At 40.0% G+C, this 24,386-nt stretch overlaps 1 protein-coding gene across 1 annotated transcript in view; it reads right to left on the bottom strand.

Moving 5' to 3' along the window:
- Nucleotides 1-24,386, bottom strand: part of DNAH7 (dynein axonemal heavy chain 7) — a 175,346-nt gene that overhangs the window by 53,370 nt on the left and 97,590 nt on the right. The window contains exons 41-45 of the mRNA XM_042446266.1: nt 21,731-21,960; nt 19,666-19,996; nt 16,269-16,615; nt 14,783-14,963; nt 10,084-10,269 (exon numbers count right to left, since the gene is read on the bottom strand). Of these exons, the coding sequence (XP_042302200.1) occupies nt 10,084-10,269; nt 14,783-14,963; nt 16,269-16,615; nt 19,666-19,996; nt 21,731-21,960 (1,275 nt within the window). The remainder of the gene's footprint in view (nt 1-10,083; nt 10,270-14,782; nt 14,964-16,268; nt 16,616-19,665; nt 19,997-21,730; nt 21,961-24,386) is intronic.

Here is a 24,386-nt window from a genome sequence, read left to right as displayed (position 1 = left end):
ATGATTTTCACCAACAGCTTATTTGCCAGCTGTCATGAAAGGGTTCAGAGGAGAGTCCAAAGTGGTAAGGAAAAATAGGACTGACAAGAACCAATGCTGGAGGAAAGTGTGGGCATTTCCAGTCACCCCCCTATGGCAAACATCACTTGCAACACAGAATTAAACTTGCAGCAGGGAAAATAAACAAGGAAGACTATTAAATAGGGTTGCCAGAGAGGAAATTGGAGAGGGCTCCTGTGATAGTGTAGGAATTTCAGTAGCTGTTGCTTGCTATCTGGCTGCATGCCAAATATCTGCTGAAATTCCCTAATCTATACAACCACAGGAGGCACAGAAACCCTCTTCGGTTTTCACTCTAGCAACCCTACTCATGCAAATAATACCCAATGGAGTTACTACTATTATATATATACAGGACTGGCTCTAGGTATTTGGCCACCCTAGGCTAGAAATATTTTACACCCCGTCGCCCCTCATAATTATTTTCACCCCTTGATTTCTGCTGTTTTGTTTGTTAAAGCTAAACATGACATAAAACCTAGGTTCCAATCTCTCGTCATAGTATTGAGAATTAGTCAAAAAGCCAATTAGGTTTTTACAGGTTAAAGACTTGCTTTTATGTCGCTTGTTGTAATGAGTTTTGACTTTAATAATGTTTAATTATGCAAAAAATATATACAAAAAAAGCTGCCATGCCACTCCTAAATTTTGCCTCTCTAGGTGGCTGCCTAGTTCACCTATATGGATGAGCCAGCCCTATACACACACACACACACACACACACACACACAACAAAGGGTCCTGTGGCATCTTCAGAATTCCCCAAAGTTCTCTGTAATAAGCTTCTGTGGACTCCACTTCATCACATGCACTACAGGACTATATCAGAAAACCCCATTCTGCCCATACCCCCCAAAAACGTTGAGCACAGGTAGCAATTGTGCTGCCTATGAGACACGTGTAGATCTTTGAGGGTTCAGTCTATTATCCCCTCTGTTGTAAACCACTCAGATTCCCAGTGATTGGGCAGTATATAAATAATTCCTATTATTATCATTATCATTATTATTATTATTCAGTGTGGTCCCATGACCCCCACAAATCTCCTAAAAGACCTGGCACATCCCCATGCCAAAAAACAGCCCAAAAGAATTTTTTTCAGCAGAAAAAACATGTATGTGTATGAAAACCATTTAGCAAGTGTATAGAATGCTGTTTTGGGCCTCCCCGCCCTGGAACAACAGAAGTTATGCATTGTCACTTCCAATGATCTAACATGACAATCCTAACCCTTCAGAGGTCTGTATAAGCCACACATGAGGTGGCCCTTCAGGCTCCCAAGAATGCCAACTCCTGTTTTAGGTTAAGGAAAAATTATTTCAAGGTCCCCAGATTCTGATGTCTAATTTGTGTATAATAATTCAATACTTAATAGGTCAAATCCAGAATTATTCAAATTTAAGTCCCAATGATCTTAATGGATTTAGTATGACTAAGTATGATTAAGTCCAGATCCAAAACTAGTCTGTATTTTTGTGTGATAAAAGCAAGCGGTTTAAGATATGATAGAATCAAATAACACATGGAGGGTGGGTCTTTTGTTCGTTAAGCCAAACTGTGTGGATTACCTCTCTATACTTTCAAAAGAATAGTTGAAAAGAGTTCAGAGCTGCTGTAACAAAACACAGGGAACATGTTTGCTACCCAAAATCTGTCCTAATGCTGTGTGTGTGTCTGTGCTTTCAAGTCACCTGTCGACTGATGATAACCCCATGAATTTCAACATCACACTAATTCCAATACTTCCAGTGAGTGCGGGGACCATTGAAACAGAATGCCAGGTGTGTTTTTTAAAAGCTCCTTACACAAGCAAGGTGTCAACACCTGCTGACTAATTGGTACTTCTAACACCTACACATGCAAGATAAGGACACTACTGATATGTGGGCTTGGGAGTATGCCATTACGACATGTTAATGCTGTGCCCTACCCTGAGGTCTTTTGATGTAGCACAGGTTGAAATATGTTAAATGAATAAATAACCTAAAAATAAATGAATCACTACCAGGCTGCCAGCAAACTGGTTTAAACATAATGCAAAGTGTGTAGAATCTCTCATGGATACAGGTGGCAATGGTGCTTTCTGTAAATGCTCAGCCTAAACCAGGCTTGAAATGCTGGAAAACAAAACCAAAAAGTTAATGTGACAAGCCCAGTATGAAGCATTTTTGATCAAACTTGTCTCGCTGATTATACCAAATTGTAGGTCCTAAGAGGTCTGATACTTCCAGTAGTATTTTATTTATTTACTAGCTGTATCCGGCCACACGTTGGAGTGGCTCAGTCTGGTTAAGTGGAAAAGAAAGAAAAGAGAAAGTGCACGTTTCTGAAATATTTAATTTCACAGTGCTTGTTGGTATACAATATTTTTTGTTGTTCCGTTGTCTGTGTAGATATAGAGATTGTCTGATATGCCGACTTTAGAACATGTGAGAAGCAATCTCTGTCTAGATCAGCTTTTGCCACTGGCTCCTGTCCTTCAAGGCCCATTTGCCGGACTCTCTGTGTCCCAAAGGGACCCTCAGGGGCCAGCAAACTCCAGAGGATGGTGACCAACAGCTCACAGTGACCAGTGGCACATATAAAAACATGCATGTATTCGAGTGGAAAGTTGTGTCATCATTTCAAAGCAATTGGTGAAGAACTTTTGGAGAGTTAAAATTTTGAATAAATGAACATTTACATTTTTATTTATATAGGTAATAATTATTATTTCCTTCTATAGCATCTGAGGTTTTCAATTAAGGTTGGAACTGGCAATAGTTTTGTTTTGTTAGTTTTTTAAAGAGGGGCAAATGCAGTTGAGCCTGCTATTGATGGTATACACCCATCCCACTTTTATTTCTGTGGGTTTTTTTTTAAAGAAATTTGATTTGCTGGATGCTGTAGTGTTTCTAAACCTTTTTGGCCTGCTTGACCAGTTGGAAACCAGATCTCATTCAAACCACTTCCAATCAACAGGGCCAAATGAAATACCAGTAATCTGGCCCTACATAATTCCCTGCCTTTTATCTTCCAAAAGACAGCTGAGAAAACCTGTGCTTTAGACTGGGATAATGGAATAACAGCTAGAGGATCCTATGAAAGAGGGGAAAGACTTGCAGGAGAAGACCCCCAGTTCTTCTTCAACTGCCTGCATCACTCCCTCTCTCCTAGAAATGAGCATAAATCCTAAATATGTGCAGGTATCTTAATCACATGGGTGTCATCTGGGACCCCTGTTTCATTTCTCTGCTCATTTCCGATGAAATACAATTGCAGCCTGGTAAGTTATACTGGTTTCCTGCCCAAAAGGGGTGAGCAAGATGGCACATGGCTTCCCAAGGGTGTTTTTGTGAGCTCCAGCCCCACTCAACTTCCTCCTCTATGCTCTTTATTTTTTGATCATAAAATCTGAAGACTTGCTCTTCCCATGACCACTCAGAAACAACAATTCAGCAACTGAATAGGTTGTAAGCCAAACCTCCTCATTGTTCCACATTTGAAAAACTACCGTTTTTCAAATTCAAAAGTGGATTTCTGGCTAGTTCTGATCTAGTTTTGAGGAGTTTCTTTAGCAGTCTGTGAGGCTCCTAGAGGGCTTCAAGACAAAATAATAATAATAATTGGGCTCTCTTTACCTGCTACCGTTGCCCATCCCCATTCTACAAGAAGAGTTATGTCCACCTTTTGCCCCCAGCAATGGTATGTGAAAACAGCTATCAGGAATCGAGTAGCCATGAGTCTTTCCTGAGGAATCTAACCCAGGAGATCCAAGATGGCAATGGAGGTGGAAGCTCTGCTGGGACCTATGCAGTTTGTTTGACTTTATCAATATGTTTTATTGCTTCATACCCCATATTTTTCTATTTTATAGTCTTCTGCTAACAGTTTTATAGTTCTAAGTCTTTATTGCCTATTTATAACTTTTAATTAAGCAGAGTAATTGCTTAGTAACTGACCACTTGAGTTGCACTGATTGTAGCTAAAAAGCCATTGCTCGTAAGGTGTGTTGCTGCCAGATTGGTGTTATGCCTCTGCTCTCCCTGTGAATAACAGACTCTTCATGCTAATAAAGAACCTTGCTGTTGGGCACAAGAGCAAGGTCTGCTTTTTGCACAGTCATTAACATGACAAAAAGAACGAAAAGGACCAATTCACCCACTAATATTAGTAGTCAATGCAGCTCTAAACAAAGCAAATTGGATGACTTTATTGCACTGCAGATGCCCTCTGTGTTTGAAATTTCAACTACAAAGAGGTGTGCACCTTTAGCAAAGGAGACAGAGCTTGAACCAGGTGACAGCATTTTAACAAGAAACAGACTCTTTCCTTGTTGTAAAATCCACAGTCCAATGCTCCTTATGCTGAACTATTATGAAACAGTGTGAACTGCACAAACACTACAATATTAGCTCTCAATTAGAAAAGCAAAGATCTGTAACAAATTTGGTATCTCTGGCCTCGTAGAAGTATTTAGACTCAGGCAACTTGGATAACCATCCTTTGATTTCTTCTTCAGGTCAATCCAATGGATCTCATCAGTATTCCAACAGAAGCTTTAATGCTAGCTCAAGCCCAGAGGCTAAATAAATAAATAAATTACACCATAGCAGAAAGACTGTTGGCTGATTTTACAAGCTTTCCAGTAGTGGTAGATATGTATCCATTTAATGGACAAATTCCTTATTGCAACTCAGGGGCTGAACAGACCACCCCTAAGGGGCAGCGTGCAGTCGCTCCTTTCAGCACTGGATCAGGGTCATGGCAACTACATGCCACGGCCCCGATCTGGCCTTTCCATGGTGCAAAAAGGAGCCACAAAAAGAGGCTCTTTTCTGTGCCGCAAAACGCGGCTTCTTTCTGTGCCGTGGAAAGGGTACCATAGCCACCAGCACTGCAGCTTTTTGGTGCTCCTTTGGTCATCTGGATGCAGTGCCAAAGGAGCGCCATGATGCTGCCCACCGTGTGGTGGGGAGAATAGCATCACGCCAGCATGGGGGTGGAGTCGGGTGTGCATCGTGCAGACGCCATACCCCCACTCAGCCCCAATGCTGGCCTTTAATGCCGGTCTGTCAAGGCTCCCAATTTCAAGCTTATTTGAATCTTACATTTTAACTATCAGATTCTCCAATTTATTGTCTGTTGAATTGCTATTTTCATTCTCACAATATCTGAGGGTTCTCTTCTGTTACACAAAATCCACTGTCCCTAATTCATTAATGGGGAAAAAAGCACTTTCAAGTTTTGGTGTTTTTCTATCACTTCTCTTTAATTCCTCTTAAGAAAGGTCCAGCTCTTTCTTTCCAATATCACAATACTCCTAGCAAGTTCTCTAGTTTTATAGAGCCTAAGTGCTTAAGTCTGTGACACAAACACACATTGACGATACAACAGAATAACTTTTCATTTGATTTTCTATGGGGTGAAACAGATGGGAAAGAAAAACGGCTCACAGCTGCCTTTTCTAAAACCAATCAAACCCACACCGGCCACTCCCAAGCCTGACGGCATGGTGCAGAGTGACTGCACAGCACAGTGTGAAGCTGCACTGCTGGGTAATTTTTTTTTTTTTTTTTGGCATCTTCTCACCATCCCTGCACATCGTCACACAAACACACCACACCAGTGACCACTTCCTCCCTAGATGCCCTCCCATTGGATGGCATCCCCCTTCTGATCAGCCACACAGTCGTACCTGTGACCCTTCACATTGGCGCATCCAATCATGACTCCCCCTTCATGTCCTTTTCACCCCATGCCCCCTCCTGGACCTTGTGGCTTCTGCATGTTCTAGTTATATGCGTTGGAGGTGTCACACTTTCACTTTTTACCATTTCCAGCCCCACCGCTTGGATATGGCAGCTCCATTCTTTTTTGAATGCGCTCCTATGTTGGGGCATTTATATGCACAATTAGGGTTAGAGATAGGATAGATCACTTCTTTAGAATTGGCCTGGTGTCAGTGCATTTATATGTATGGGTGAAAGTGCCTATTTTCTCAGAAAAGTTGGGAAAATTCAGATTCTTCTTGTTCCGGTGTTTAGAATTTAACAGTACAATTGGTCCAATTTTATGTAAAATTCTTATTACAAGATGAGAATCCCAGTGTGTCCTTGGTCGTTGTCAGGTTTTTGTCTGAACCAGTCAGGGTTAGACAACAATAAACTTCTGTATTAGAGGAAACGTCTGAAATTAGTTCTGCTTGGACAATTTGACCACTTTCAACTTTTATGTGCCTTAACCCTCTAGCTAATTTTATATGAGTTTTAGGAGTGATCCAGTTTTATCTTTGTATGTACTTTGATATTCTGATATTTGTATTTTACCATTCATATGGTCAGTTGACTAAGTTGACTAATCAATAAACTTGTTGTTGTTTGACCCACTTGCTCCTTGTAGTTTTTATTTATCATGTTGATAATTTGAACTTGTTAATATAGAACTACTGTTGTATATATGCATCTAAAAGCATTCATATGAAGGAGCAAGCTTCACAGGCTTACAACTTAAAGAGGAGGATCTATTTTATTTTATTTGAAAAATGTAATATGTGGATCCCTGTTTGAAACACAGCTTGGAAAAATTACTTTTTTAAGCTACACTCCCAGACCTAGAGCCCAAACTGTCTGGGAGGTTCTGGAAAGTTCTGCTCTGGAACATAATTTTCCCTTAAAAACATGTTCTAAAATCATGTTTTGAGATTCTACAAATACCAGTTTCAGGGGAAATTTTTTATAAGAGAGCAGTACTAGAGACAGGCTAATTTTCAGTTTAAAACAGACCTTTCAAAGCCAATAACTTCCTTAGAGGTCTTGGGCTATACATCCTACTGTCTTCCAGAGCATTGCATTGATATTGTTAGCTAATGGGAGATGAAAGCCCAACATATCTAGAGGGCATCAGGTTGGTGAAGGCTGGTTTATAATGTCTTGGATTTCCCAACTATCATGGTTGAAAACAGTAAAGCCAACATTTCTTTGTATCCAGAGGATGAAACTTCAGTATCTTAACATTATCCTTAAAGAAGTATGAAAGTTAAACAGATATAAATGAAACCAAGCTAAGACCTTTTTTGGATTAGAGAGATTTACACTTGAGCACTACAGTATATGTTCATAGTATGTTGTCTAAGAATGAAACAAATTAGACAAACAAGCTGTAATGTTGGACATGGAAACTGGCCCAGATACAAAATAATAGTATGTCAAAGAGTTTTAATATCCTCTCAAAATTAACTTCAGCAAAATATTTCTGGATTTATCTTCCTCAAAAGACTGATGTAAGGATAATTGCCTGTCACTTGTTAATAAAATCCAGTTAGATAGCAAGGATTAGAATAAATTACAGCTATTTTGATTGCTTATAACAGAAGCCACTAAAATACACATTTTATCCCCCTGCTGAAAGTATTGGTTCTGTTTAACACTTACTGTTTATACATTCCAAAGCCCTTATTAAGAAATTGACAAAGAGAAGAGAAGAACATTTCTTGCAGGGGTGATGAGAATGGAATAGAATATCAGTTACTATGCACTATAAAAAGAAGCAGAATGTAGGGTTGTCCATACCCAATATTAATTTTTTATTATTATCATCCCAGCACTTGTAGAACAAATGTTTCAGCCCCGTTAACAGAAATTACTACATTGACCCAATTAAAGAAAACATGATTGTATTGAAATGGTTTAGAATCCGGAAAAACAACAACCACCAGAAACTGATATAAATGCTTCTCTATGAACTAGAGTCATGAGGCATATCAGTCCTGATCCAGCTAAAGTGAGTCATGACTAATTCCCACTGAAACTAATGAAAGCAGTTTAGAGTTCCATTACAGTGGATCTTTGTTATACGCTGGGGTTTGGTTCCAAGATCCCCCGTGTATAACAAAATCCGTGTATGCTCAAGTCCCATTAAGTATAATGACATAGCAAAATGGTGTCCCTAATAAAAAATGGAACATCAAGGTAAATTTATACTTTTTTGGAACATTTTCAAACCGTGTATGCTTAAATCCGTGTATAAAAAATCCGTGTATAAGAAGGGCCGACTGTACTTCTGACAAGATCATTGCAATTATCTGGGAAAGATCTTATGTGCTTAAGTTCTGATGCATTATGTTTTTTCAGAAATACAAATGTTCAGAAGTTCAGCATAATATAATGGGAAACCCAATAAATATTTAGCATAAAGAATTTTAGACATTCAAAAGCTTTTCTGTCCCAACAGTTCCTAACAATACATTTATGAAATGGAATGGTTTGACTAAAGCCATCCATGGTTACAGCTACTCAGGAGTTTATCAGATAAGGGAAATTGGAAGCATAATCCAATGGCAATCCGAACACAATCATGGGGTTTCACGTTATTGTGTGATAGACTACCACAACCAATTTCGGGCAATGGCATGTTATTTTTGGGCAATGGGAAGTCAGTTCAAACGCAATTCGAATTCACGTAAATTCGCTGAACAAGCAAATTCATGTGAATGCGTTCTGGCCCCACTTTCTTTTCATTCGAAATTAAGAGAAATTCCTCACGTGTGATAAACTCCTCAATCACCATTCTTGGGATCAGCTAAAAAAAAAATGAAAGAACAGCTGGGAAGCAACACATGGATTGGGGGGGGGACTTGAATTTCAGATCAGCTGGATTTTTCCTAGATATGTAGCCATACAGACTGCATCTTTAGCTGTTTCCTATGCACATGTTCTATTTGGTAGCTTTCTTGAGGATTATCACACTTGAAAAGAACAGAATTGTACAAGAACAAATGAAGTTGCCTTATACTGAGTGAGTCAAAGCCCTGGTTTACCTAATTCAACAGATCCTACATCTCAGGGGTGGAGAACCACTGACGTGTTTTGAACAGTAATTCCCATAATTACCTTTGCTCATTTGGGATATTCATTATAATTGCCCATTTTGGCTGGGGCTTGTGGGAAAAATCATGTCTAATCATCTCTTGAGTCTCTCAATCATTTCAATTTGGTGTAGGATTCTAATAAGCCAGTCATTGAGCAAGCTGCTAAATATTTGAATTTGGCTATTTTCACCAGGCCACTGATGACTAGTTATTATCATATGTAATCTACTATTATCATGTGTTTTAATAAGATGTCTTCATGGGCTGTTGACTGCAAATAAAGATAATGACAAGTCTCATAATTCCCTTCTATTGTCTAATCTGTCTGGAGATTTTGGACACTGAATTCGAAATATCTGGATTGCCAGATATTTTGACTGTCAGAGGCTTTTGAATGTTTCTGACAGGGGTCTCTCCCAGTCCTGCCTAGGGATGCCTGGGATTGAATATGGAAAGCAATACATGCACTCTGTCGTGGAGCAACAGCCCTGACCCACGCTTAGTAGTAGAAAAGTTTTTGCATGCAGGAAATCTGAAGTTCAGTATTTGGAATCTCCAATTAACCTTGGGTCCTAGATGTACTTAGGGTAAAAGTGCCATCAGTCACAATCATCATAGCCAACAGTCAAGGATGGTAGCAGTTGAGGGCCAAAAGAAGAACTAGATCTTGTTCTTAATCCTGCCTCAAGTACACTCATGAATCAATGAGGTTTATCTACCTGCCATTTAGGAATTGACTGAATAGTCTGATTTAGTTGAGACTAAGCAACAGGATGTCAGCCACAATGTGGAAACTCCGTTTTTGGAAAACTAAGTTAAAAAGATCTCAGAGAAAATAAATGGGAAAGACAATATCCAGTTAGATCAGGGGTGGGCAACTTGTGGCTTCCCAGATGTTGGACCTCACTCTTATCATTCTTCAGCACTAGCTACACAAATCAGGACTGATGGAAGGCAGCAGTTCAACAACCTCTAGAAAACCACAGTTGGTCCACCCTTGGACAAGACTAAGCAATGATCTGATTTAGTACAAGGCACTTTCGTATGTTGCTTTTAACAAAGTCAAGATTCCAAACTTAGTTAATGGGGCATATCTTGGGGTGATTGGGGAAAATGCTTGCTTCTTTGCTGCAGAAGCATTTAGATTAGAGAAATGTCATTTATTCACTCCTTACATGTCGGTAGCTGGACGTGAAGGCTCCCAGGTAAGCCACAATGCTTGACGAGATGAGGATATCGCCTGTCAGATTGATGTACTGCTTTCCAAGTTCCAAAGCCGTCTGACTCCAGCGGGTTTTCTCACCTCCAAGGCCACCAAGTAATTTTTCAGCTCGGTCCAGTTTTTTGCTGCACAGGTCAACCTGATAACCAAAATACAAACTTTAGCTATCACAAGTTTTGTGACTGCAAACGGTTATCCATTTTGCTTTTAATGCATCTGAAAACTACTACAGATGCATAGATTTTGCTGGACGCTATTATTATTATTTTTCAACAAAATAAATGGCCTTTGGATTTGAAGGTGTAAAGCCTTAAGGCGGAAAAAAGGGAGAGAAAATGTGTGTGACAGATTGTCATGGCTGAATACAGCAAGGTCTATGGCAATTCCATTCTTCTTTCGCTCAAATAAATTATTGCCTTCAGGTTGAAATGTGAAATTGATAATGGATTTATATGCAATATAGAAAACAGTAGTATCCAAAAAAACAATACATATCTCAGGAGGGCATGATGCTGACTTAGGAAGGTCACTTTCACATGGATATGGACAATAAACAGAATGCATATTGTAGCTTATTTTTAAAAAGATGTCTAACTAATGTGAGAGACAGCAGAAATTCTGCAAAGCTTTGCAGTTGGCACAAGAACCAATCATCCCTGTCCACATATATCTTTACCTGCCTAACAAGCAAGAAGGTGAGACAAACAATCCAGGAGTTAGCATTGGTGAATTCACAAAAAAAAGTACCCTCCTTGTTTGCTTCTCTCTTAACCTTCCCAATTCAGCAGAAATAATTCAGACTTAGGACATTGCCACATGAGCCCCATTCTCACCGCAATTGCATTAGTTCATGAAAATGGAAACATACCAATTTGAGAAGAGCCATTATTGCACATCTCCACAAGAGTGTGACTGAGGCTTTTTCTATCATTGCATTCTCTTTCACACTTCCCATTAAACTTTTCTCCTTGCCCTATGCCCTACACAGTATGCCTTTCAAGGTTTTTTAAATTTTAATATCTAATACAGTTCCAAAGTTATGGTAATACAATTTGAGTTTTTAAAAAGAAAAGAGAAGGAATTTTAAAAGAAAAGAAATACAATCGGCTTGGGAATAGTGAAGTGGAGAGAGGGAGAGGAGGAGATACTGACACCATGTAACTGTGAATATTGCAACTGCCACAGCAGCGACATTGCACACTTGAGGACTAATGGGACTGCTCTATGGTTGGGAGCTTATTGACAAGCTTTCTCTGTCAGTGAAAAAGGATATTTGAATACACCTGAGAGCAAAGCAGCAACGATACAGAGAAAACACTTGGGCTGTGCAGACAGCCCCAAAGGGACGGCTTCCAGACACCCCTTTTACAGCCAGATCAGGGCCGTAGCAACCGCATGCCATGGCCTCAATCTGGCCTTTCCAGGGCGCAAAAAGGACCCACAAAAATGACTTCTTTTTGCGCCCTGGAAAGGGAACAATAGCTGCAGTGCCAGGGCTTTACGGTGCTCCTTTGCACTACGTTGTGTGGATGCAGCACCAGAAGAACGCCATGATGTCACATACCATACAGTGCTGTGGAGTTGGGGTGTCCATCATATGGACACTATACCCCGACTCCGTCCTCAATCCAGCCTTTAAGACCAGTCTGCACAGGGGAGTTTATCAGACAATAGAAATTGGAAGTATAATCCAATGGCAATCCAAATACAATCATGGGGTTTAACATTATTGTGTGATAGACTACCACATGCAATTTTGGGTAATGGGAAGTCAGTTTGAATGCAATTCAAATTCATGTAAATTCACTGAACTAGCAAATTCACATGAATGTGTTCTGGCCCCACTTTCTTTTCATTCGAAATTAAGAGAAATTCCTCCCGTGTGATAAACTCCAGGGAAATAGTGTGGTAAGAATTGCCAAAGGCACTATTCTGTAGTTTTAATAGTGGTTTTAAAGCCTTGTGTGATAATCTCCTTAGGGACAAAGGATGGATCCCCCTTTCCTTTTGACCCAAATTAAAACCAGAATCTATAGAGACACAAATTGAGAGACTGTATCAAGTTAAGAAATAAAAATCAAGTCAAGAAATAAAAAGAAGACTAGGAAAGGGAAGGGCAGCTATGAAAGAACTATAAAAGATACTAAAGAGCAAAGACATACAACTGAGCACTAAAGACAGAATCATTCAGGCCATTGTATTCCCAATTACCATGCACAGATGTGAGTGCTAGATAGTGAAGGAAGCAGACAGAAAGAAAATCAACTCATCTAAAATATGGTGCTGGAGAAGATTACTTAAGATAAAATAAAATGAAACAAATGGATTCTTAAACAGATCAGACCAGGGCTTTCCTTGGAAGCAAAGATGATCAAGTTGAGACTATCATAGTCTGGCCACATAATGAGAAAGCACGGATCGCTAGGAAAAACAATAATGCTAAGAAAGGTAGAGGGTAGAAGAAAGAGAGGAAGACCACAAACCAGATGGATAGACTCCATCGGGGGGTTATGGGCAAGGTCTTGCAGGATCTGGGCAAGGCAGTGGAAGATAGGGATTCTTGGAGATGTCTCATCCACAGGGTCGCCATGTCAGAACCGACTTAAGAACAGCTAACAACAAAATCAGTGGTAGGCATCTTCTTGAGATAAAAGAGTCTGGAATAACACCCTTGAATGCCCCACGGGCCACGGTCTACTTTGCTGCTACCATGCAGCTGAAACTGCCATAACAGTAGCACGGGAACACACATACCACCAGCACTACAACAATAAGTTGCTTAGGGGGCATGTACCTTCTCTTAACGCCAAATCACAAATCCAGGAGGCTTCTGGGTGCACAGTTTGGCTTGAAAACAAATCATACACTTCCCACATCTCTTGTTTTAAAGACAAACCACTCTGTTGTGAATAGTCACTGCGGTGTCAAATTCAGTGGTGATAACTGGTGGAGACCTTAAAAGCAAGTGAGAGCAGGGGGCTGCATTTTGCCCACCTCTGCAATAAAGGCCTGGCACTGGTGGCACTTCCTTCTGTAACTTTTTCTGTATTGTATTTGGATTTGTTTGTTTCAACACAATCCTAAACTCTGTTCCACCCCAAAAGGTGCCATATAGATCAGTGTGTGTGTGTGTGTGTGTGTCTGCCTGCCTGTGTTCAATTTGCCTGCCAAACTATGGTGATCCCATGGATTTTATAATGTTTTATTAGGCAGGAAACAATGCCTTTCTGTGAAATATAGCATATAGCATCTGGTATTCCTTGGCAGTTTCTTCTCCAAATATTAACTAGGGATGACCCTGCTTAGCTTGGCAGATGATTCTATGTCTCCTTCCCGTCAACTGCCAGTCTCAGGACTCCAAAGGACATTGCTATGGCAGTTAAAGTGGAACCATACCACTATAAATGTGTAGTGTGAAAGGGGCCTCTCCATCAGGTTGTCCTACCACACAGGCTCATTGGATGGAAAAGGGGGGGGGGGGAGAGCCATGAAAACAGGAGGAGAGGAAGTTGCATAAATGACACTTTGAGCTCTGAAGAAAGGTAAAATATAAATTTTAAAAATAAAATTAAAAAATAACCTACCATATAAATCATAAGTTCCCCAGTGGATCAAAACAATAGTTCCAATCACCCCAAATATCTCTAGAAAACTGGCAAATGGGACAACCACCTTGCCTGGCTGTTTTGTATCCAGTAATAGACATATACTCAGAGCTTGGCCGGGGGGGGGGGGAATACTTTTTGGACAACTCCCAGAATTCCGACCAACATAATAATACTGTAATAATAATAATAATAATAATAATAATAATAATAATTTATAGCCCCACCCAATCACGAAGAATCCAGGCGGGTTACAACAATAAAATACATCAATTACAATAGAGTTAAAAATCAAACCCTAGACCTAACGCCCCCCCCCCCCCCATTAGACTTTCAGTTATAAAAAATTAACTTTCCCAGGCACTGGACAACCTGCTAAATGGAGGATCCATTAGTACATCTTTCTATCAGGAACTGATCTAATTTCTACCAAAACAAACAAACAAATTCTGTCCCCGCTAATGAGCATTTTAATGTAAATTCTGTATTTGTATTTTAATGCACATAAGCCCAATACAGGTTGAGCTTCCCTTCCATATGTACATATATACAAATACAGGCATTTCAAAATATGAAATATGAAATGCTTCAGGTCCTAAGTATTTCAGATAAAAGATACTCAACCTGCATTGCACTTTCAAACCAGCCTATCAAATAAAACTGCCATTCTCTCAACGTTACACTGAAATTTTCAATGCAGTTCACTAATTACCAAAAAAGCCCACATACTGAACTGTAAATATTGGGGAAAATACAAACAAAGATGAATACATTCACAAAAATAATATTTAAATCCATGGAGAAACTGCTTGCAAAACTATATACATCAGACAAAAAAAAAAAAGCTTGTATTAGGAGACAGGAATACAAAATGTACGTATACAGATTTTAATATGAAAAAAATCCCAAGATTTGGACTAAGATAAATTTAAGATGGGAAAAATTCTCTAAATTCAATACAAATCAAGACTGGAAAACAAAAGAAACCCTGCAGAAATAAATGCCATGAACCTATATGCCTGCTCTTTGAAGATGCATGCTCTATACCTGGTTTTCCAAGTCAGCTTTCTCCTGCTTCTTTTCTTCTAGTATCAACTGTAATTGAGCTAGCTTGTCCTGAACTTCTTTTAGGGCTGCTTGTTTCTTCCTCAAACCGTCCATGGCAATTTTCAGTTCCCCTTCAGCTGCATTGAGCTTAATCTTCTTAGGGGCAACGACTTTTGCCACTCTAAAGAGTAAAGTGTAACATGTCAAGTATTCTGTTCTTACACATCTACTTGAAGACACTACTAGACCATCTCCCACATTTTCTGCACATAGGTTGCAGACACATATATTCCATTAACAAGTCGGCAACAATCTGCAGCTAAGCAAAGTAGCAGAAAAGGCTCAAGATATTTTGATGGCACCCCCATCTATTCCATGTATAAAAACAATTTGTTCACACTGCATTTTACAATACTGGGATGGTGGAGCAAAGTATGAGAGGAGGTAACATAAAGAAATAATAATGTTTCCTTGATTGTTGAAATGTGATGCTGCCTACCTTTTGTCAAAACCAGAGTTCTGAGTCTCATTCTGTACTATTATTTAACCGAATCAAAATACCATTTTTATAAGCGTCTTCTTTCATTATGTAAAACAAAATCTGCCTTCTCTATGGATTTTTCCCCCTATTTGGATAGATTTCATGAACTTTGAAAGCCAGCTGATGTCCCCAAGACAAAACTAAAGAACTCTTGACCCTTCAAATGTTAATGAATTATTACTCTAATTATCATTTTCTAGTGATCAGGTTGACCAGGGTGATGAAAACGGACATTCAACAATACCTGGAGGACCACATGCTTGCCAGCCCTGCATTCTGCCCAGTACAGAAAGAGGATCACACTTATCAGTTCACAAGAGCACAGGTGTTTAAGCCAGTGTTCTGCATGGATACAGGTGTTTGACATGAAAATAAGAGACATTCATGTGTGTACCCAGAAAAGAAGGCACTCCCATGTGTATTTGTGTATACCTAGATTTTAGCTACCTGTCTGGCAACCAAAATGATGAATCTACAAAGTTAAGCTAATGGGTTGGCCCAAACCAATAGAGAGACTAATACTGATTGTTTGGATGGCAGTTTATGCCTGCTCACCATACATTTGTAAATAAATATATTCAGTGAGCCTGCTGTATTGGCAGGCTAGCCAGCCATGGATTGGAGCTCCCACAGCAGCACACATCCATGGGCATGTTGATACAGGTACAGGTATATTGCCTCCCACTGACTAATATGGACTTGATCTCCCTCGTGTTTTCCCATCCGTGGGGATCCCTGGAACCAACCCTAACTCTGGTTGGAAAGGGCCCACTGTATTACAAAAATAAGATAATATCACAATATTCTCTCTTTAGAAGGTAAATGGCCACATAAAAGCCTATTCTCAGAATGTTCTACTGCCTAGGGAAGTGGGAACAAGGGAGAATATTACACAGAAAGCCCAACAATCTCCATTCATAGTATGCTTTTGACACAAGCCCTTACTTATCATAGGAATCCATGGCAATAACCCATTTGCACAGCCCTTCTGCAGCTGTGGAAGCATTTCGAATCTTCTCAGGAACAAACTCGGGATTGGTGATGTACTGCTTTCTGATGACACTCATGTAAGCTGGAGGGATGTTGTCTTTGTCATATTCATGAAGTGACTGCAGAAATCGCATGTCTCCCAGGAGTTTCTTAGCTGGACCCCAGAAATCCTCCATCTTTTTGCCTGTGCCTGTTGGATCTGGAATTTTATCAGCCTTGATCCCTTTTAAGATGCAAATTGCCTCCATAACAAGTTTCACGCCAGCAGGAGGACTCTTCATGGACTTCACAACAGTGATATCCTTTAAAAAAGAAAAACACAATCAAAAGACTAGACTGAAGTCTTCTGTCTCCATAATACAAGCATTTAGTTAAATTTCCATGTATTCATTTTATAATTCTTGCAGTAAACTCACCATTTAATTTAATACCTCACACTTCTCCCTGTTTTTTGCATCTTTCTTACCTACTTGATGACCATCTAAACTTTCTACAAATTTTAAATTGCCAGCAGAATCTTTTGGGTATTTACTCAGCGCCAAGCCACAATGAGTTCAATGGAGCTTGCTTCCAGGTAAATGTGTATAGGATTTCAGCTTCAGGGATTCTAAAATGCTTATTGGTAATATACACCGAAAGAAGATTATTTATTTTTGTGGAAAGCATTTGAAATCAGATATTTCTAACTAAGATAAGGTTTCACAACCGTGTTCCAACGTTTTGATTTTTTTAAAAAAAATCATAACATGCACATACACTAACATCTTTCTCAATCAGTAATTTCAATCCATTTTCAAAAATATGCAACCAACATGCATAGATGAGTGGTATATAATTTTCCTAGCCTTTCTTTAAATTCTTTCAAAAGTGGGCCCTATATCTTACTATTTTCAAGTTACATGATAATTCTATTCAATTAAAGCACTTTCTAGAGCTTCAGGCTATATGACTCAGCAATCTGTCATACTATGTATATAACAAGTGGGCTTCTTTTCTCTTACTCTCTATTCAGTGTGAATTAATTCAATTTTTAATGGTAGGTCAGCACTCTGAAACACTTGGAATTCTTGCAGAATATGTCACAAACTCAGTGAACATTGCCACTTACTAGTCATTCTTAAACTGTAGGATACTGGTACGCCAGAATGTTCGTTCATTTTCTAATAAACCCAAAGGTGGAGGATACTCAGCAAATGTTGAAACGTCATCCTCATTGCCTTAACTTACCATTGAAGCATTTACAGTGACTCAACACAGTTGTTTCTCAAGAACCTTTAAGTGCCTTCAAAATGTTATCACAACATCTAACCTCTAGTTAATGATCTCTGCATCTTCCTCCATTTCACCCTAAACACAAATATCTAAAGTGTTGGTTTTTTGCTATTCAAATACCAACAATGTTTAATTTGTTTTCATTACAGCAGAGGGAGTAGTTTAATCATAATAATAACAACAACAATAATATAACAACGACGTTTATTTGTAATGCCCTTTCCACCAAAGGGTGGAACATTAAGCATATGGAATCAAAACCAGACAATAAAACACAACACTATAAAATGGTGAAATACTAAAATAATATGTTAATATACTAAAACAAACACCAGTGACTACCCATCTTGGTGACCTTAGGTACACACAGTAACTCAGCAGTCAGGTGAATTGAAGAGGAAGGTCTTCAACCCTTTACAAAAGTGGGTAAGATCCTCCTCCAACCAAAAGTTCAAAGGAAGACTATTTAGAGAAGTCTGACAGTCATGACCTCTGAAGTCAATTGTTTCTTTAAAAAACTGACTTTAAAAGGGTGTTTGCACCCTGTAGTAAAGGGTGGAGAAAGCATAGTCCTAGATCCTTTTCTTTCATCCTCTGAAACCCTCCCTGTTTTAAAAAAAGAAATATCAGCACAATTTTCAGGCAATTTTAACCTAAAAACCAAATGTCAAACATTTACTAAAACATAATATACACACACATACCACACATACACCTTCCCCAGACCCCCTTTTGGTAACTGGAAATGACACAATATACTTTCTGGTTATCATTTTGACTTGGATATGTCCGCAAAAGGTGGTACTTCCACCTGTTTCAGTCAGGTACAACTGATGGGGGAAGAGGTCGGGGGGAGTTGCCCCCTGCCCCTATGTAGTCACTCAATCCTGCTCCAGGAGATGTGGTGTTGGGGGGTGTTTCATAATATTTTGGGAGGGGGATTTTTTTTGGCTTATTTTAGGCCCTAAGGAAATCTTTTTTCAAAACTGGAAGTAAATGGATAAAAAGGCCTACAGCAGACTGAAGAGGCCAAGATGTTTCACTACCTCCCGTCCTATTTCCCAGTCCTTACAGAACACAAGAAGCCTAAAAATACATTTTTAATGGATGAGGGGGTGCAAGCTGGACAAGCATTTTAAAAGATATTCTTACAGGGTATCTGTCTTCTTATTCAATTAATTCATGAGTGCGATCTTCTCTGCTACATACAATCCTGACATTCAGACTGAGGAGAAAGTGTTTTAAAAAAAAGAGAGTAAATATTGAGATGCCCTTACACACAGTGGCTGGCATCTTGTTATTAGCAACCAGACTAGACCAATTCAATCAATTGTTGAGTGGTAAGTAAATCCCACTGTTTCAATGGATTTACTATCGTTGGGACTAACAACAGGCTTTAAGCCATTGTTGTTTTGTGCCTTCAAGTAATTTCCGAATTATGGCAACCCTAAGGTGAACCTATCACAGGGTTTCTTGGCAATTTTTTTCAAAGGGACCTTGCCACTGTCACCCACTGAGACTGACTGTGATGTGCCCAGGGTAACCCAGTGGTTTCATGTGCAAGAAGGGATTTGAATCTGTTCTCTAGAGTCATAGTCCAACACTCAAATATGTTAGCTTTAGGGAGTGTAGCTTCCAAGCTGAATCTGTGTTCCTAGTTTATTGAAAGGCAGCTCTACAACTACACAAAATATGAATTTTGTAGCAAAGCCACACAAGTGCAGCATTAAGCATGATACAGTCCGCCCTATGTATTGGTGGACTTGCCATCAACAGACTGAACCATCCACAGACATCAAGCCCTCATTTTTCTTAATGGCAGCGTGTGCACACAGCCATGCTAGCAGGCATGCACACACCACACCACCATTAAGAAAAACAAAACTTGAGCATGTGTGGATTTTTCTATCCATGAGAGGGTCTGGAATGGATGCCCCCACAGATATGGAGATCCGACTGTACATCAGAAGTGATTTGTAAATAAAAAGGATATAGCAATTTACTCTAACTCACCAGTTGCTTCAAAATCAGGTGTCTCAATCAAGATATGATTTTAAAAATACTTCCCACAAACCATTACCTGTGCAGTCAAGGTGTCAAGAGCAGCCAAGGCACTTTCCAAGATGGGCAGGGCTTCTGCTAGATCAGCATCACATTCATCCTTGATGGCTTTGGCAGCCATTGCTTGTTCATTGGCAACCTCTTCATCACCTTTCACAATTTTTTCCGTTTTCGCCACTTCTAAGGACTCTCTCTCGATCTCAATCATCATTTCATCCACCTGCTTACTAGCCACCCGGAGTTGGGGCTGCAAGGCTTCCAGTTCTACCTGCATCGTGGCCACCTGTGCTGCAGCCGAGTCCAGTTTGTCCAAGCCAACTTCATATCTTTTTTTCATTTTCATCACCTGACTGAAAGTAATTGAAGAGGTTTTCATGCAGTACAAGACATTCACACAAGTGTCATCAGGTTAATTCTTAAACAGCCCTCCAGGAGTGCAAAATTTCCCTTTGCTGAACACTCTCCTATTTTTCCTTCCAGTAGGATAACCATGTTCTCACCATATCAACCACTGCACTGTGTGCATTTGGCAGACCAAGCCCTGATATGTATAACATAGGCAGGACATTCATCGCAATCACATCAAGGCTATGGAACGCCTCTGATTGAGGCCAAAAGTTGATCACACTGTCTTCAGTAAATTTTATGATACACACCTGACTTCTCTCTTAATATGTCTTTCCTCTGAAGTAGCAAGTAATTACAAGTAAAATGATGCAACAATCATTAGAAGCAATTTTTGTGTTTTGTCATTTTAACACTTTTGTTGTTGTTGTTAACACCTTTACGGGGGGTTTTCAATTGCTTTTCATTTTTATCAATAACATGGAAATTTCCATGTTACATCTGCTCACCAATCAGAGATAAGATAACTATCCCATCACCTGTTCACCTTCTCAACTGTGGTGATGAGTAGACAAGGGAAGGAAGGGACTCTTGTTTTATCTACTACATTTAATCTGCAAAAACACAGACACTGCTCTCCCACATCCTACAAGCCTCCTCTGTTAGCAGAATTTAGGAAAGGGGACACTCCCAGCCCCTATGTTGGCAAGTTGTTGACCATCTGCAAGCTGGAACTAGATATGTTAGTCAAAAAATTCACATCCATGAATTTGAGCATTTTAGAGTGCTATATCCCTTTCTTTTGATTCTGCTCTGTAAACTACATTGAGCAATGGAAAAGCGACATATAAAGGTGTATGAACAAGGGAATAAATACATCTTACAGCCACCTTCAAAATACAATATTCTATAACATTTAATTACAAAACCATTTTAAAGTCCAAAAGCATCAATAATTTTTTAAAAACCTACAAGCACAAAGCAAGAGACAAGATCAGAAATGGTTCTGCAAAACAAGCAAACAAACAAACATCAGTTACTTATTCACAAGACGTCTACTAGTCCACCATTTAGTAGGGAAACTGAAGACCTTGAGAACAAAAGAAAAAGAAAGGAACCAAAACTCTCCAACAGTTTCTATAGAGGTTTGTTTGTCTATATAAAGGAAATTATCATTCATCATCAGAGTAACCATGCAAGTAACTGTTTGCAAGTTTGCCAAAAACAATTTTAATAGCATTCCAAATTTTATTACTATCTCTGCAGTGGGACCAACGAGAATAATAAGAACCTTTTATGCATGCAAGATTCAGGCTTTATCGCATCTTTTAAAAAAACGATTTACCGCTACTGAATTCAATTCTAATTCGGGATACATCCGGATTTTATCACACGTTTTTGCTGCCAATGCCAGCAGGTGAATGCATCTCAGGAAACATCTGGCTAGAATCCGAGTTCAGCTGGCTGATTTGCAAAGCTGTTACCAGAGATGCACCTTTCCGGCAGCAGTGGCAACAAAAATATGTAAGTCGGTTTTTAAATTATGCAATAAAGTCCTCAGTCAGGGATGTTTTCATGATACCACATTTCTGTTGCCAATCATCCCTTGTTGAATATGCATCATACCATATTTCTGTTTACAACCATCCCTTGTTGAAATGAGTGTGCTTGTGTGTCTTTTATGGGATTAAAACTACCACATATATTATATTAGCCAATGCTATATTCATCATACTTACGTTCTCTTCTTTTCTAATAGGGATTTGAATGTGGAAATCAACTCCAGGTATGAAGTAGGTGTAACATAATTGTGTCTCTGGAGTTCATTATAAAACAATTCAGACAAGTTAATAGTACTCATATGAAATTTTTGGCACAAATCAATGCAGCCGTGCCGAGTGTCTTCAGACATTTCAATATCTTCTAGGGAGCGAGTGGCCACTGCCTGCAAAGCATCTGAAGGCCATGACTAAATTTGAGGAAGAGAAACAAAATATTTTACTCTTATTGTGAAAAAAAAGGATACTGCACAGGGACGTAGCCAAGGGGGGGGTTCTTGGGGTCCGGACTCCCCCTTCCGTTAGATAAAATGGATGGTGCGTGCTGCCGTGCCGTCACACCCAAGCCCCTTTATAATGGTGGCACTTAGTGTGGACCAGGGACATAGCCAAGGGGGGGGGTTCTTGGGGTCTGGACCCCCCTCCCCTTCCATTAGAAAAATGAATGGTGTGTGCTGCTGCACTGCCGTGCCCAAGCCCCATTATAATGGTGGCACTTAATCTGGACCCCCCCCCCTTCCTAAAATCCTGGCTACGTCCCTGTACTGCACAAAGAACATCTACAGCAAAGACTCTGATTATAGACTCTATACTTGAAGTTACCACAGCTGAAAGTATACTAGAGGGATTCTGCAAAAAGACACAGAAAACACAGCCTAATGCAGCATTAAGTACATTTAGTTACAGAACTCAAGAGCCATAAGGTCCTATTAGCCAAGGTAGTAAACCCTGTATAAAAATAATGTAACATAACATAAACAAAAAAGCCCAACAAATAAATGTTCTAGCACATTATATAAGGCTTGTTTCCCCTAAAAGAATTATTCCCAAAGATCTGCTAAAATAAAACAGTTTTTATCTCCTTACCTTCATTAGTTAAGAGGATGCTAGTCTAGCCTCTCTGGGAGTTCCAGAATCCAGGAGCAGCAACTAAGAAGACCCTCTCCCATGTTCCCACCAAATGTACCTGTGAGAATGGTGGGAGACAGAGCAAGGCCTCCCTAGAAGATCTCAAAATGTGGGCAGGTTTACGTGGAAGATCATCACCAGCACTTTGAACTGTGCACAAAAACAGATGGGCACCCAGCTGAGGAACAGCTGAGGTTTCTGAACACTCTTCAAAGGCAGCCCCACATATAACATGTTACAGTAATTATCCGCATACTGATGATGCCAGACCTCAAAACTCTGGATGCCCAATCCCAGCAGTTTCATGTATATGCTAAACAGCATAGGGGGACAGAAGAAAGCTCTGACAGACCACACAGGCAAACTGCCAAGGAGTCTCCCAGTACCACCTTCTGGGGTAATCTCTCCAGGAAGGATTGAAGCCACTGTAAAACAGCACCTCAAAGTCCCATCCCAACAAGGTGGACCAAAAGAAAGGTAATAGTCAATGGTATTAAAATCCACCAAGAAGGCCAGAAACACCAACAAAACACCAACAAAGACATTTCCCCCCTGTCCAGCTCTAGGTATAGGTTATCCACTAAGGCCACTCTGTCCCATAAGAAGGCCTGACACCAGATTGCAATGTATCTGAATAATCTGTCTTCTCCAGAACCCCATGAATTTGAGAGGCCACCACACAAGCTCCAGTACCTTGTAATGAAATGCTGGAACTGGCTGATAGGTATCCAATAGGGTGAGGTCCAAAGAGGACTTTTACAGTAATGTTTTCATAGGGTTTTTTAAGGCATGAAATGCTCAGAGATGGTTTTGTCAGCTCCTCCCCCTGAAATATAGCCTGTAGCATCTGGTATTCCTTGGCAATTTCTCATCCAAAAACTAACCAGGACTGACCCTGCTTAGGTTCCAAGATCAGGTGGGATCTGGTGCCTTTTAGGCCTTACTCTCTAAGAGCAATCATGAATTTATCAAGATCCATAACCCTCCTCAAGTGGACCATTTTAATATGTCCTCAACTCTAGAAGAGTTTCTGAGGGGTGAAGCAGATGGTCTTGTAGGAGAGGCCTCCAGCCGCTCCAGCCGCAATCACTTTGGGACCGTGGCAACCGCACAGCCCACTTCCAAAGAGGCCAGGAGCCAGATTTTTTCTGCTCCTTTTGGATCTAATCCATAGGATTGCATCATGGTGTCAAAGCAGCCTCCAGCCATTTTGAGGGCATGTGTCAATTGAATGCCATGCTCCGCAAAGCGACCGAAGCTGCTTCTTTTGGCCCATGTGTTTTGGGCCTGAGTCCCAGCAATTGAAATTATACAGATAGTAATCTGCTTATGATTATAGACAGTTCTTCCAGTCTCAGATCACCATCATACCACACAGTATAGAAAACAAGGCCAGCAGCATATGTAGGGCTAGATATCACTTTAGAGAGCCCCCTGATTGCCATGGCATGCACGAAGTCCTAAGTGACTCCCAATGGCGCAGTCTCACCATGAAAGCTGAAATCCATCAGCCTTCAAGCTGATGGGATTCCAATTCCAGGTCCCAGACCACCCTGACTAGCTCAGGAAGGGAGACTGTTAAACAGTGGAGTGGGCAGTACACACAGAACAACATTGGTTAGAATTCTAAGCTGGGAAATCTTCAACCTAGACTTGCACATTAAAAAAAATGATGTTTTTCACTGACTCCCTTCAGCCACCATCTTGG

The sequence above is a fragment of the Sceloporus undulatus genome, chromosome 1 (assembly GCF_019175285.1).
Source record: "Sceloporus undulatus isolate JIND9_A2432 ecotype Alabama chromosome 1, SceUnd_v1.1, whole genome shotgun sequence".
NCBI lineage: Eukaryota > Metazoa > Chordata > Lepidosauria > Squamata > Phrynosomatidae > Sceloporus > Sceloporus undulatus.
This window is presented reverse-complemented; position numbering and strand designations above follow the sequence as displayed.